This window comes from Typopeltis vanoorti, chromosome 4, assembly GCF_054136105.1.
Source record: "Typopeltis vanoorti isolate ZY-2024b chromosome 4, IOZ_Tvanoo_1.0, whole genome shotgun sequence".
Classification (NCBI taxonomy): domain Eukaryota; kingdom Metazoa; phylum Arthropoda; class Arachnida; order Uropygi; family Thelyphonidae; genus Typopeltis; species Typopeltis vanoorti.
Window position 1 is genome coordinate 164,425,451 of NC_143552.1, and position 14,432 is coordinate 164,439,882.

A 14,432-nucleotide genomic window follows, 5' to 3' on the forward strand; every position below is an offset into this window, starting at 1 on the left:
AAATTTGAATTTTACAAGCAAATTTGAAGAAATTTGCTTGTAAATTTATCTATTTTTGGGAGACAATGTATCTTTGCGAACAAACTTTTCTTGAATGAAATATATCAAGTCAAAATGCAGGGCAAATTTATCTAATGAACATTTGAAATTGCTACTTGTAATTAGCACTTCAAAATTTGAACCAGAGTTTAATAAGATTTTAAAAACACACAGTTACATCATTCACATTAATGGTTTTATTATAATTTGTGATAAAAATATGAGAATTTGCTGATATTGTTCATTGTCATTAATATATGATAATTTAATCCCACATACTCTGTAATCAGTTTTTATCTGCTTTCAATAAAACTCATCTAGTTCTAGAGTTTTTTTTTTTTACTACGTCCCGCTGAACAGTGCTGACATACCCAATGTGGCCCTCACAGTGAAAAGTTTGGAGACCACTGTTCTAGATCAACAAAATAAATACTAAATAAATTAAATATAAATGAATACTTCTTACAATACATAGAAATATTCATTTTTATTCATGAATACATAGTAAAACTTTGTTTCCAAAGCCTGGAATAAAAATGTTCTTATGCATGAAAAACTTTCTAACCTTAATGGGCACTATTCTGCAGAAGAAAAACAAGTAACTTTGTTTATCACTAAATACAGTATACAGGAATATTTAACATCTCTACTATATTTAGCAACATATTTTGTATAATTAGAGCAGTGGTGGCCCGTATATAAGCACTGCGACACTCCAGCATCCCCAAGGAAAAAATGAAAAATTTAAATTTTGTTTGTGTTTATAAATAATAACAATGCTTACAACATTATATAAATGCAAATTTTGTTTGTGTTTATAAATAATAACAATGCTTACAACATGTTAAAGGCTACAGTTTGTTTCAACAGTGATTGAATAGTTAATTGGAATTGTTCCAATAACGCCTTTAGATTACGAAATAAATACACTGCGATCTAACACAGTGTCAAATTATCACATTCAACCAATTGCAGCCAGATTCGTTGATATTCGTTTGCGCTTCTCATTGCACATAACTAGTGAATCTGACACTACTCTTTTGGGCAGTGTATCGTATGCTTTATTTGTGTTTATAAATAATAACAATGCCTACAACATGTTAAAGGCTACAGTTTGTTTCGACAGTGATTGAATAGTTAATTGGAATTGTTCCAATAACGCCTTTAGATTACGAAATAAATACACTGCGATCTAACACAGTGTCAAATTATCACATTCAACCAATTGCAGCCAGATTCGTCGATATTCGTTTGCGCTTCTCATTGCACATAACTAGTGAATCTGACACTACTCTTTTGGGCAGTGTATCGTATGCTTGCGCACGTTATTTCTGTGAGATACGAAACTTTTATTATTGGTGTTTGTTCGTGGTGAGGATGAAATATTTTTAATAAAGCAATTTTTTAATATGTAAATTTATTTATTAATAAATTGGTTACTGATTAGGAAAAAAAGAATTTATTATTATTTTATTTTTTTTATTTTGTATATGCAGCACCCTCACTTAAAATTTTCACCGGCTGCCACTGAATTAGAAACAACTGGAATGATACTCATAATGGAAAAACACTCCTTTCCCATTAGATTAGATTAGAGAAGCACTTTGATTAGTTTCAGCACCAAAAAGGGAACATGAAAATTAAAAGAGCATGACTTTTGGTATGTTACATGTTAAAAACACTCCTTTCTCATAGACAGTGCTGCATGCATTCAAACAAAAGATTTATTATAGCACTAAACATAGCAGCTAACTAAACACATTTGTCCTAACATCCTCTTTCAAATTTTCAGTTCAAGAAAATACTTATAATAGCTGTTTATAATGCAGTTACATTAGATACAGAAATCACTCAATTTATGTAAAGCAAAAAACATATAACTTAAAATTAGTTTGAATTACAATTGACATATTCTGTATCATCTAAGACATTCAGAAGAGGACAATCCGGCTAATTAATGATCTCTCTCTCACTCACTCACAGACATTCAATTTCTGCCTTGTGCTTCTTCTACAGATACTTTCATGGACAGTACTCTGCTGAATTGGCCACTATCATTCTTCCACTCTCCTCCAAAATCATTAAAACAAGAACCACTGCTAACCAACACCCTTTTGCAGTCCAGTCTTGAAACTCACTGCACTAGGTTCGCTGCTTCCTCTTTCATTTCATCTGCTTCTTTGGAACAGCCTTCCCCAAAGATTACAACCCCCCCCCCCCCCCGTTTTTCAAGCAAAATGTGAACAGATTCCTCCTTTCTTCTTGCCCCACCACCACGCTACTAATGTGATATGGGTCTTGTGGCCTTTCACGTGTGGATCGGATATTAAAAAAAAACTTCGCAAAATGCTAATTTTCAGACTAAAATTCTACTGAAAAAGTTGCAACTAATATGCCATATAAGCTTCATGAAAATTTGTGTGAAAGTGCCATACATATACTAAAGCTAGTTCCCACCAGTGGTTTGCAAATGGCAGACACTACCTGGTGCGAACATGCTAAGTTATCAGGAAGAAAAACCCTGAAAGACCAAAGCTTATTAAGAGCTTTCCAATCCCTGTTTGAAAAGCTTTTAATAAATAGTTGCTCCTTGGATCATAATGGGATATGTATCTAGGTTCTCTTCATTCAAAAAGTTTTGTTTAGACAACTTTTGTTACATTAGACATGAAATATGAAACTTACTTTACTTTCTATACGTGTAAAGGAAAAAAGGGGAAACTTGTTCGATTTGAAGAAAGAATGGCTGTTTTCCAAAAATTGGAAAGATGGGGAATGAATGACGAGCAAGCAATCAGTTATGTGTACATATTCATCATCTGCCTAAGGTGAGTTGAGGCTATCATGAACAATAGCTTTCCAGTGCATCTTCAGCAGTTTAATACATAGGTATTTTAAATTTGATTTGCTGGCCTGGTTGGCCGAGTGGTTAGCGTGTCCGCTCTCCAGCCAAGAGGCTGCGGGTTCGAATCCCACCGTGGGCATGGATGTTTGTGAATGTCCTACAATCACAAACATCCTGTCTTCTAGCAGAAGACATCATTGCCAAAACTATATGAGGTACGGCAGTGACCATACGGCGTATATGGACGTCAAATGTGAAAAAAAAAGATAGGTTATAAAAAATGATGGGATGAATGTTGCTCTTAGAAATATACATTTGTAGATTGCTATTATTTATTTATGATCTGTAATGATTATTCTGTGTGAATATTAATCATTTGCTTAAAAATGCAAATTTTGTATTTCAGAGCTTCAGTTTAAGGTGGATGTCCAGAGTGCACTTGTTGATGAAGGTAAGCTGGATCTCCAGTTAAGTGAAAACTATTTTCATTCAACATAACTTATTAATATATAGTTATAGATGCTCTTAAGATGTTGACAAAGATAGTTAATGAAAGTGGATATTTGCTTTTGTAAAAGATTTTACATATTTTGACCCGTGTTTTGAATTTGAATTATTTTATTCAAAGTTAGATCAAACGAAAGCACTTCAATTAGTTTCAGCAACAAAAAAAAAAAAAAACATGAAAATTAAAAGAACATGATTTTTGCTATGTTATTACCAAAACGTATTTCCTTTATGATACAGAATAAAGGCTAGCAGGGAGTATATGCTGTGTTTTGAACCGTGCTGAAAAAATAGTGGTTTCATATTGTATTGTTTAGATCAGGCGTGGCCAACTTCATTCTATACGAGGGCCAATATATGATGAGTGGTAGCTTCATGGGCCGCACACTTTCAGACAGAACTTAAATAAAAATAAACTGCATTTTTTCAAGGCAATAGTTATATGTATTGAATTACTATATTTGTTAAATCATTTTATTACTGGGAGAACAATATAAAATACTTGATTGATTTAAATATAAGTTAAATTAAATTATATATAAAGCAATTTTGATTCCATGTTGAGAATATGAATATATATTCATTATTTCGTCATCAGAAATAATGAATATAACTAGTATATCAATCAGAAAATCTGCAGTCAAAACTAATAGCTAAATTGATAATACATATAATTTAATATAGTTTTTATCATGCTGTGGGCTGCATGCGGCCCATGGGCTTGCTGTTGGCCACCTATGGTTTAGATATATTGTATAATAATAATGCTTGCTTTTTTTTTAAGATTTAATATACACATCATTTGTTTTGAATTTTATTTTGGTATACCACTGATAGTCAGAATTTTAAAAATGGCATAAAAGGTTTCATTCAAGAGATCAAGTTTTGTGTTTGATTATTCCTTCTACATAGAATATTGGGGTACATGAGAAGTGCAGTGGCAAACTAAAGCATTTGAAAAAATGAGAACAGTGTGGCCAATAACAACAGGAGGGAATAAATGTTAGTAATGGTGGAAGAACTTAAATCAAAGTTTATGAGAATGGAGGATGAAATTAAACATTTGAAGAAGGTTGAATGTTATTTTCACTTGGTTATACAATAATTTAAAGATGCCAAGAAATTATATTCTTTGTTTCAATCCTTTATCCAAGTGAGCAAACAAAAGTTTGCACATGAAGTAACTTTACGAAGTTGCCTTAAGTATCTCATAATGCAATGCACATTCTCATGGGCATATATATAATGATATGCAGTATGGGAAGGGCCACTACCCAGACTGGTTGCAACTTTTATTGAGGTCTCATCAGTGAGAGCCAGACCCAGAAGTGATACCAAACTTGAAGTAATGCAAGTCATATTTCCATATAAAAGTACTCAAAAGGTGTCACACATTATTACTAAGTTACTCCAGATTAGAGAGAGATGGTTGGAAGTTTTTTCACATGGTTATACTATAAATTAAAGATTGAAACCGGTCTGGTTAGTGGCCCTTCCCATAATGCATAGCATTATACGGGGTGTCCCAAAATTCACTCAAGAAATAATTTATAGAAAACACAGGTTTTTAATTAAAAATTGTAATTTCTTATTGATTCATAAAGTATACAGTATAGGGTTATACGTGGAATAGTATATCGGGTAAATGGCCTCCACGGCTTTGCTGACACATACGCACTCTTTTGTCGAAATTTTCCATGACTGTTTTGCATAAATGTGGCTGAATTTCGTTGATACAGCGCTCAATTTCCTCCTTCAAGGCGTGGGTGGTCATGGGCTTGTTGGTATAAACCTTAGACTTCAAGAAAACCCGAAGAAAAGAGTCCAACGGCATTAAGTCACATGATCTGGACGGCCAATTCTGATCACCAAAACGGGAAATTACACGACCAGGAAATGACTCATGCAGTAATTGAATTGTTTCTCAGGCTGTATGGCATGTGGCACCGTCTTGTTGAAACCACATGTCGTCCACATCCATATGTTGCAATTTAGGCACAAAAAACTGGATTATCATGTCGCGATAGTGAGCACTATTAACTGTTATTGCCTTACCAGCCACATTTTCGAAGAAGAATGGACTGATGATGCCTCCAGCCCAAAATCTGCACCAAACAGTGACACGTTGTGGATGCATTTGTTTCTCAACAATCACTCATGGATTTTCTGAACCCCAAATGCGACAATTTTGTCGATTAACAAAGCCATCAAGATGAAAATGAACCTCATCGCTGAAGATGATTTTGTTCGAAAAATAAGCATCCACTTGTTGTTGTTCCATAATCCATTCAACGAACTCTCTTCGCTGTGTGTGGTCAGTAGGCTTGAGTCAATTGAACTTTGTAAGCATAAAAATGCAAATCTTTCGTGAGAATACACTGTAGAGAGCTTCTCGAAATGCCCAATTCAAGACCACGGTGCCGAATTGATGTTCCTGGACTCTCAGCAACACTCTCACGAACTGCTTCGATGTTTTCTGTTGAATGACTTGAAGGATGGCCAGAGTGTATAAGATCACTAATTGATCCAGTTTCCTTGAATTTTTTAATTAATCTTTTCACAGTTCATGAAGTTAAATTCATCAACTGTGAAAAGCTGCCAAAACCTTCATTATTTTTAAAATATTGCTCAACAATGAAAATGCGTTGTTCTTTCGTGTAGCGCTCCATTTTTAATAACCCTGAACTGTCAGCTGTCACGCTGTCTTTTTTTTCTCGTTGGCAACACTTTACTGCACAAATGGCGCTAAATTTAAATCTTGTGTGAATTTTGGGACACCCTGTATATGTCCATAAGGATATGTGTATTGCATTATGGAATACTATATTATGGAATTGCATTATGGAATACTAAGGCAATTTATGTGAAGTCATTAGTCTCTATATAAAAGTAGCCCAGTCATGAAGTTACTTTTTCTTATACTTGTATAAAGGATGAACCCAAGAATATAATTTCTTGGCATCTTTAATTTATAACATTTGTAGAAGCAATTGAGTGATGTGAATAAGAGAGAGAAGTTAGTAAAGTAAAAGAAGTGTTAAAGGGTGACTGTTTGTGTGTGTGTGACAGCAATTGGTTTTGTTAGAGGTGTGATGAATAACAGGATGCATAAAACATGTTTTCCAAGATAGTACAGTGATCCACTTGTTTGTTGCCCAGATGATAATGAGTCGAGAAGAAGAATGAAATGAATGGCATGATAGCTATGTGAGGCAGGTGGGCAATTTTGGAATTTATGGAGTGAATTTCAAGAGAAGTTGGAATGGTCCATGAACAATAGCTTTCCAGTGCAATTATCAGCAGCACCCCTGTTCACATATAGTAATCAGTTTGCTGGAGGTTCTGCAACTTGTGGGAGAAAAAAAATACATCTTTAAAAGAGAGAGAGAGAGAGAAAGTAGAATCCAGTGATGAACATAAGGCTTAAAAGAAAAGCAGTTTCCTAACAGAGAGACTCATAAGAAAGCTGTAAAGGTTAATCAATGCATGTTGAAAGTTTTTTCGCTTGGTTTTACTATAATTAAAGATGCCTAGAAATTATATTCTTGGTTTAATCCTTTATCCAGTGTAAGCAGAGAAAGTTTGTGCATGAAGTAACTGCACAACTGGGTTACTTGTATATAGATGCTAATGATTTCATATCACTCCTTAGTATCCCATAATGCCAAACATATCCTTACAGACATGTATATTGCTCTGCATTACGGGAAGGGTCACTACCCATACCGGTTTCGACATTTATTGAGGTCTCATCAGTGGGAGTCAAACTCAGAAGTGATACCAAGATTGGTGTGTATAAGTCATATTTCAATATACAAATAGCCAAAAGGTGTCACACCTTATTGCTAAAATACTCTGGATTTAAGATAGTTGTTGAAAGTTTTTTTCACTTGGTTATACCATAAATTAAAGATGCCAAGAAGTAGCCCAGTTGTGAAATTACTTCATGCCCAAGCTTTGTTTGCTTACACTTGGATAAAGGATTAAACCAAGAATATAATTTCTTGGCATCTTTAATATATGGTATAACCAAGTGAAAAAGCTTTCGAGATCTATCTCTAATCCAGAGTATTTTAGTAATGAGGTGTGACACCTTTTTGGCAACTTGTATATAGAAATATGACTTCTGCATTACTTCAACCTTGGTATCACTTCTGGGTCTGGCTCCCACTGATAAAGACCTCAAAGGTTAAAACTAGTCTGGGTAGTGACCCTTTCCATAATGTATAGCATTATACAATACATGTCTGTAAGAATGTGCTTTGCATTATGGGATACCAAGGCAAGTGATGTAGAGTCATTAGCCTCTATATACAGATATCCGAGTCCTGAAGTTACTTTACACACAAACTTTGTTTGCTTACACATGGATAAAGGAAAACCAAGAATATAATTTCATGGTATCTTTAACTTATTAATGCATGTTCTGAATTTTAATAGAAATGACTATCTCTGCCTATCCCACTTTTGAAAAGTCATTTCATTAAACATATTTTACAGTTGCCTAAATACTATTTTTCTTTGGATTCTAATGGTTTCAGGACCTTATGACTCATTATCCTGTAATTATGTCCGTGCATATATGAAGAAAACAATTTTTTGGGGACAAACATTTATTTTTCAACATAGTCTCCTTTGAGGTCTATACACTTAGTCCAACGATGCTTGAGTTTTTTGATTCCATCCATATAGTATGATTTATCCAACTCTTCAATATAGGCAGTTTATTTTCAATAATTTCTGGAGTGATGACCTCAACAGGGCGTACAGAACGTGTTTCAGCAATCACCTCATCGTTTGATGAAAATCTTTCCTGCCAGCCATTTCTTCATGTGTGGAAACAGATAGTAGTCCGAGGGAGCCAAATCTGGAGAGTAGGGGATGCGAAAGGACTTCGTAGCGTAAATCGAACAATTTTGTGGTCACGATTGCAGAAGAGTGAGCAGGTGCGTCGTCGTGGTGAAAATGAATCTTCTTTTTTTCCACGTGTGGTCGTTTTTCCTTTATTTCATTATTTAAATGACCCAGCAAAGATGCATAATACACTCTAGTAATTGTTTTGTCCTTTTCCAAGAAGTCTATGAAGATTATGCCACGAGCATCCCAGAAGATGGTAGCCATAACCTATCCTGCTGAAGGAACGGTTTTCACTTTCTTTGGTGCAGATTCCCGCTTGCAACCCATTGTTTTGACTGTCCCTTGGTCTCAGGCTGGTAGTGATGAATCCATGTTTCGTCCACTGTTACGAAATGACGCAAAAATTCCTCTGGATTCCGTTGAAACAGCTTCAAGCTATCCTTGCAATGGTTCACACGTTGATGCCTTTTGATCCGGTGTGAGTGAGCAACCATGGCACCCATCTTGCAGATAGTTTTCTCATATGTAAATGTTCATGTAAAATATTATGTAGGTGGTCATTTGAGATGCCCACAGCCTTAGTAATTTCACGCACCTTCACTCTTCCATCACCATATCATGGATTTTTTCAATAATTTCTGGAGTAGTGACCTCAACTGGGCATCCAGAACATTCAGCGCCACTTGTGCTCATATGGCCACTTCAAAAGTTACTAAACCACTTATAAACCATTCTAATCGAAGATGCAGACTTACCATAATCTTTACATGAACATGTAAAGATTATGGTAAGTCTGAGCTGTTTTGCCTTTCAAAAAGTAATGTTTAATCACTACACAAAATTCTTTCTCGTCCATTTTTCACAAATCACGGTACTTGATCGATTCAAATGAATGCCAAACACAGAGTAATCGATCTGTCTGACTGAAACTTAGTGTACGATCCTCCAACAATTGCCAGCAACTAAAAATAACCTCGATACGTACTGGTGGCACCATCTCTTAGACTTTGCATGGACTTATTGAACAGCCCTCGTACAATACCATCCAGTTATATACTATTTGCTGTGTTTTATGTAGTGAGGCCAGCTATGACGTATGCTATAGAAACTGTGGCCCTGAGGAAAAATAACATCAGCAGGATGAAAGTAGCAGAGATGAGAATGCTTGGGTGGATGTGTGGTGTGACCAGAAAGGATCGTCTGAGAAATGACTATGTGAGGGGAACAGTGAAAGTTACAAACTTAGGAGCGAAGATACAGGAGACAAGGTTGAGATGGTTTGGTCATGTGATGAGGAGGGAGAACGAATATGTGGGAAGAAGGGTCATGCAGATGGATGTGCAAGGAAGGAGGAAGTGTGGGCAGCCAAAGAAGAGATGGAGGGAGCTGGTAGAAGAGGACTTGAGGATGAAGAACTTGGATGTGGTGACAGCCCAAGACAGGAGGATGTGGAGGAGACTCATCATCAACAGTGACCCCACGTAAGTGGGAGAAGCAGAAGAAGATGCTATTTGCTGTCTATATTCAAAACTAAGTGCTTCTCTAATTTTATACACATTATATAAAAACTTTGTAACACAGGTTGAAATATCTTTTACATAAATAAGATTGCATATTCAGACTTATTAGAGGACAAATTAGATAAGCAGTAAATTACTTGTCATTTTTCTTTGATGAAGTAATCCTTCAGAAGATTGTATACTGACATTAAAAAAAAAAAAAAATTGGTTTGCAAAATTTGACTGCTAAATGAATAATAGTTATGAATTTTGATATAAAATTAATAGCACTATATACAGATATATATTGAAAATGCAAGTTTTTAGAATGAGACATGTCTAACAGGGTATGAAACAGAAAAAAACTGCAAAATCTCTTTGATACTAACATCAAATGAGATTTTTTCCATTTTGCAGTCAACATAGAAAAACAATGCATATAACATTCTCAGATTGTCTCTTTTGAGAAAAAAATTTTTAATGGGACTTGTTAAGAGTTGGAGAATTGGGACAAATTTTAAACATGAAAACTAGAAAAATAATCGGGATTCAGGATGTGATAGTTGAATAGCTTTTCTACACTTTCAGTAACCTTCCACAGATAATTCACCAAATCATCTCAGATAAATTGATAATGTTCATTTTTCAGTTGTGTCTAATAATTTTTTTTTTTTTTTTTTATGGATGAAATCTGTCATTTATTTTATAACTTGAGAAATCTCTAAGCAAAACAGTTTTGTTGTATTCAGAGATATTCCTAATAATTGCAATATTACTTTTGTCTGAAGTTTCTCTATAATATCTTAATAAGGATGATGCAATATTTGCTCTTTAGTTTGGAAAGAAGTTTGAATCCTATCCAGAATTGCAAGGAACGTTTGTAAGAATTATGCAATTGAAGTTATTCATCATCATCATCTAATTCCTGATAAGTACCCTCAGTGGGATGTATAGGATAATATGATAGTACTACACGAAAATGTTACACCGATCAATAATTTTCCTCCAAATTAGTTTCCAATTTCAAAATTCCAATATTATCAGATCATATATTTCTGACTTTTAAGGCATCTTTTACTGTATCAATCTGTTTACATCCTTTGGGTCTTTTCCCTGGCAAACAACATTTCTTTTGTTAATCTTTCCTCTCCCATTCTGTTTAAGTAACCATACCACTTGAGATTAGCTCTATTGACACATTCATGAATACTAACAATGCCAACTTCTTTCCTAATTTTTAACTGATACTGCAATTTGCCATCTCTTCACTCCACTAATCAAGTGTTTTGTTTCTAACCCAGCTCTCAGATCCATAAGTTAAAATTGGTTTGAACACCATCTTGTATATAGCTAACTTAGTGTTTTTATTAATTTCTCAAATTTCCATAAAAATTTATTCAGCTGAATTTCTACCATACTAGCTTTACTAATTCTGTTGTCTATTTCCATATTTAATTCACAATTGTGCCTAAATAGCTGAAATGTTTTACATGTTCTCTAGACTCACCATTCAGGACACAGTTGATGTTTTCAATGTTTCTGCCTATTTCATGAATATGTATTCCTATTCCTAATTGCATGCCTGTTCAGTGTTTTTTTTTTTTTTTTTTTTTTAATCACTATGTTACCACTGCTTGTTTCATTTAGCAATTTTTTTGAAGTAATTACTCCATACATCAAGGATATCTTTTTCTTTTTCTTGACATAATATTTGTGTATTTTAGTCTACAGTTCACATCTGAGAGCTGCTCAACTTTTATTTGCTTTAAAACTTTCTTAAATGTTATTCTTTTCAATATGAAATTCGATTTTATCTTGCTCAAGACTAAATGGTGTTCGCTTCCAATTTCAAATCCTCTGTGCATTTTATGTCCTGCACCAGTGAGAAAACATCACTATAAACAATAACATAGTCAGTGAGGCTTTTCTTATTCCTTACCTCTTCTCTCCATGTGAATTTATGCACATTTTTTTGTTGGAACGCTGTGTCAGTAATAACCAATCCATGTCCTGAGCAGAAATCCAACAGGTATTTGCCATTATTAGCTTTATTATCTTTACTCTATTCCCAAAATATTTCTGTATGTCTGACAGTCATTTCCAACTCTGCTATTTAGATCCCCTCACGGACCAGCTTTTCTTTTTCTATTGTGTCAGTTGCTTTATCTGAAGCCTCAAAAAATTCCTCCACTTCTACCTTAGCAAAATCTTCTGTGGGACCATAGGCACAAATAAGTCTCTTTATCCAGTTCCCCATTCTCATTTTTGCCCACATTACTCTACTTGAGACTACCTGCCATTCAAGAAGATTAGCCTCGTATTTAGTTCGAATACTATAGCTATTTCTTTTCCCTGATTATTATTGCTTGAATATAGCATTTTGTATTTATTGCTTAGAAAGATCTCACCAGTTTGTCTTTTTTGTTTCAGCCACCACTATTATGTCGATCTGGTACTTATCCAATTCTTCTGCTAGCTTCTTTTCTTTGCCATTCAGGCTTCTTTTGTTGATAGTACCGATCTTGAACTCTAGTTACGTTGAGTTGGGGTGTGTTTCATTAGCTGACTTTTCACTGTTCCCCTTGGTTCCCCAGCAAAAACAACGGGGACACTGTTTAAGCAACACCCAATTGTGTGATGCCAAATTGTATTCTTATTGGCTTAAACCACAATGGTATAAGTTATTCATAACCTATTTTAATTTTTAATGGCATTACAATACCAAACAAAGCAAAATTATAAAAAGGATGTTAATTTACTGGTTTTTAAACCAGCATCTTCAGCACAAAACTACTTGTGTCATTGAGTAAGTTAAACATTGAAACAAAAGATCTGTGGCTATGACTACTATGAACAGACAGGAAGATCTGTTAGCATCTGTCATTCACTGACATGTAGTATTTTGCAAGGTGTTATAGTAATCATGCTAAGTTTTCATTTTGTGGATGACTCCACAGATAAGATTCATTTAATATAGAAATTCAGCAGTGGAATCCCATGAATTGTGTGATTCATCATTACTAGATGTTTATATTTTTGGATCCTCTTATGCCTTAATATCATCCAAGTATAAAACTAATTGCATGCTTTGCTGTGGTATTCTTTTATACAAGAGCAATTATACTAGATTAAAATTGCAATTTAAGCAGGCTTTTCTTTTCATCAATTATAACAGGTCATCCCAAAATTAATGTCGTTTTTAACATTAAGTTTGTAAAGATATTTAAAAGATAAATCACTTGCTAATTTAATCAAGTATGTATTCTCCATTTGAAGAACAATGCTTTTCCAATGTTGTGAAAGCTTCATAATGCCATTTCTACAGAATTTAACAGGGGAGGTTTGTAAGCAAAGAAGTTGCATAGGCTCACTTTCGTTGTCTCTAATATATTGTATTGTTTTTCATGAATGAAATGTTGCAAACCTTAAGGGTCAAAGCTGTACAACTGAGAGGAGACCTCCACATAGCCTTTAAAGGAATGCGGAGAACCGACCAGGGCTTCTGACCTAATGTCCAATCCTCACCTTCTCGTGGTGCACCCTGTTGGGTATCTACTTGAATACTGAATGAACGGGGATGGGCTGGCAATTTGGGATTTAGCCGACCAAAATAAAAAATGATGGTACAACATGACAAAATTTCATGCCGGCTGGGGCGTCGCCCGGTTAAACAAGCCCCCCCCCCCCTGTCGTTTTCACCAGGGAACCAGGGCGAACAGCGAAAAGTCAGCTACTGGAACAAACCCCAACTCAACATCACCAGAGTTAAAGATCGGTACTATCAACATAAGAAGCCTGAATGCAAAGAAATGGAGCTAGCTGAGGAGTTAGATAAGTACCAGATCGACATAATACGGTGACTGAAACAAAAAAGACCAAAACTGGTGAGATTTTTCTGAGCAATAAATACAAAATGTTATATTCAGGCAATGATAATCAAGGAAAAGAAGGAGTAGCCATAGTATTCAACACAAAATACGAGGCTAATCTTCTTGAATGGCAGTCAGTCTCAAGTAGAGTAATGTGGGCAAACATGAGAATGGGGAACTAGACAATGAGACTTATTTGTGCCTATGGTCCCACAGAAGGTTCTACTAAGGTAGAAGTGGAGGAATTTTTTGAGGCTTTAGAAAAAGCAACTGACACAATGAAAAAGGAAAAGTTGGTCCTTGTTTGGGGATCTAAATAGCAGAGTAGGAAATGATTGTGAGACATATAAAAATATTTTGGAAAAATTTGAAGAAAACAGTAAAGCTAATAATAATGGCAAATATCTCTTGGATTTCTGCTCAGGACATGGACTAGTTATTACTAACACCATGTTCCAACATAAAAATGTGCACAAATTCACATGGAGAAAAGAGGCAAGGAATAAGAAAAGTCTCATTGACTATGTTATTGTTGATAGTGATGTTTCCTTCCTAGTGTAGGACACCAGGGTATACAGAGGATTTGAAATTGGAAGTGATCACTATTTAGTCTTAAGCAGGATAAAATTGAATTTCATATTGAAAAGAATAACATGTAAGAAAGTTTTAAAGTGAATAAAAGTTTAGCAGCTCTCAGATGTGAACTGTAGACTAAAATACACAAAGATTATTGAAGAAAAAAATGAGAGTTTGAGAAGGAATCAAGCCTTGAAGAAAGCCCTCATTGATTCAGCCAGAGATGCATGTGGTGAGGTT

The 14,432-nt window shown here is 34.8% G+C and overlaps 1 protein-coding gene across 3 annotated transcripts in view; it reads left to right on the plus strand.

Annotated features, from left to right (window-relative positions):
* The window catches only part of LOC150107820 (uncharacterized), a 59,982-nt gene that overhangs the window by 35,361 nt on the left and 10,189 nt on the right, over positions 1-14,432 (plus strand). For all 3 annotated transcript variants that reach the window (XM_090392075.1, XM_090392073.1, XM_090392074.1), the window contains exon 3: positions 3,291-3,335. In XM_090392075.1, coding sequence (XP_090248201.1) covers positions 3,291-3,335 — 45 coding nt within the window. The remainder of the gene's footprint in view (positions 1-3,290; positions 3,336-14,432) is intronic.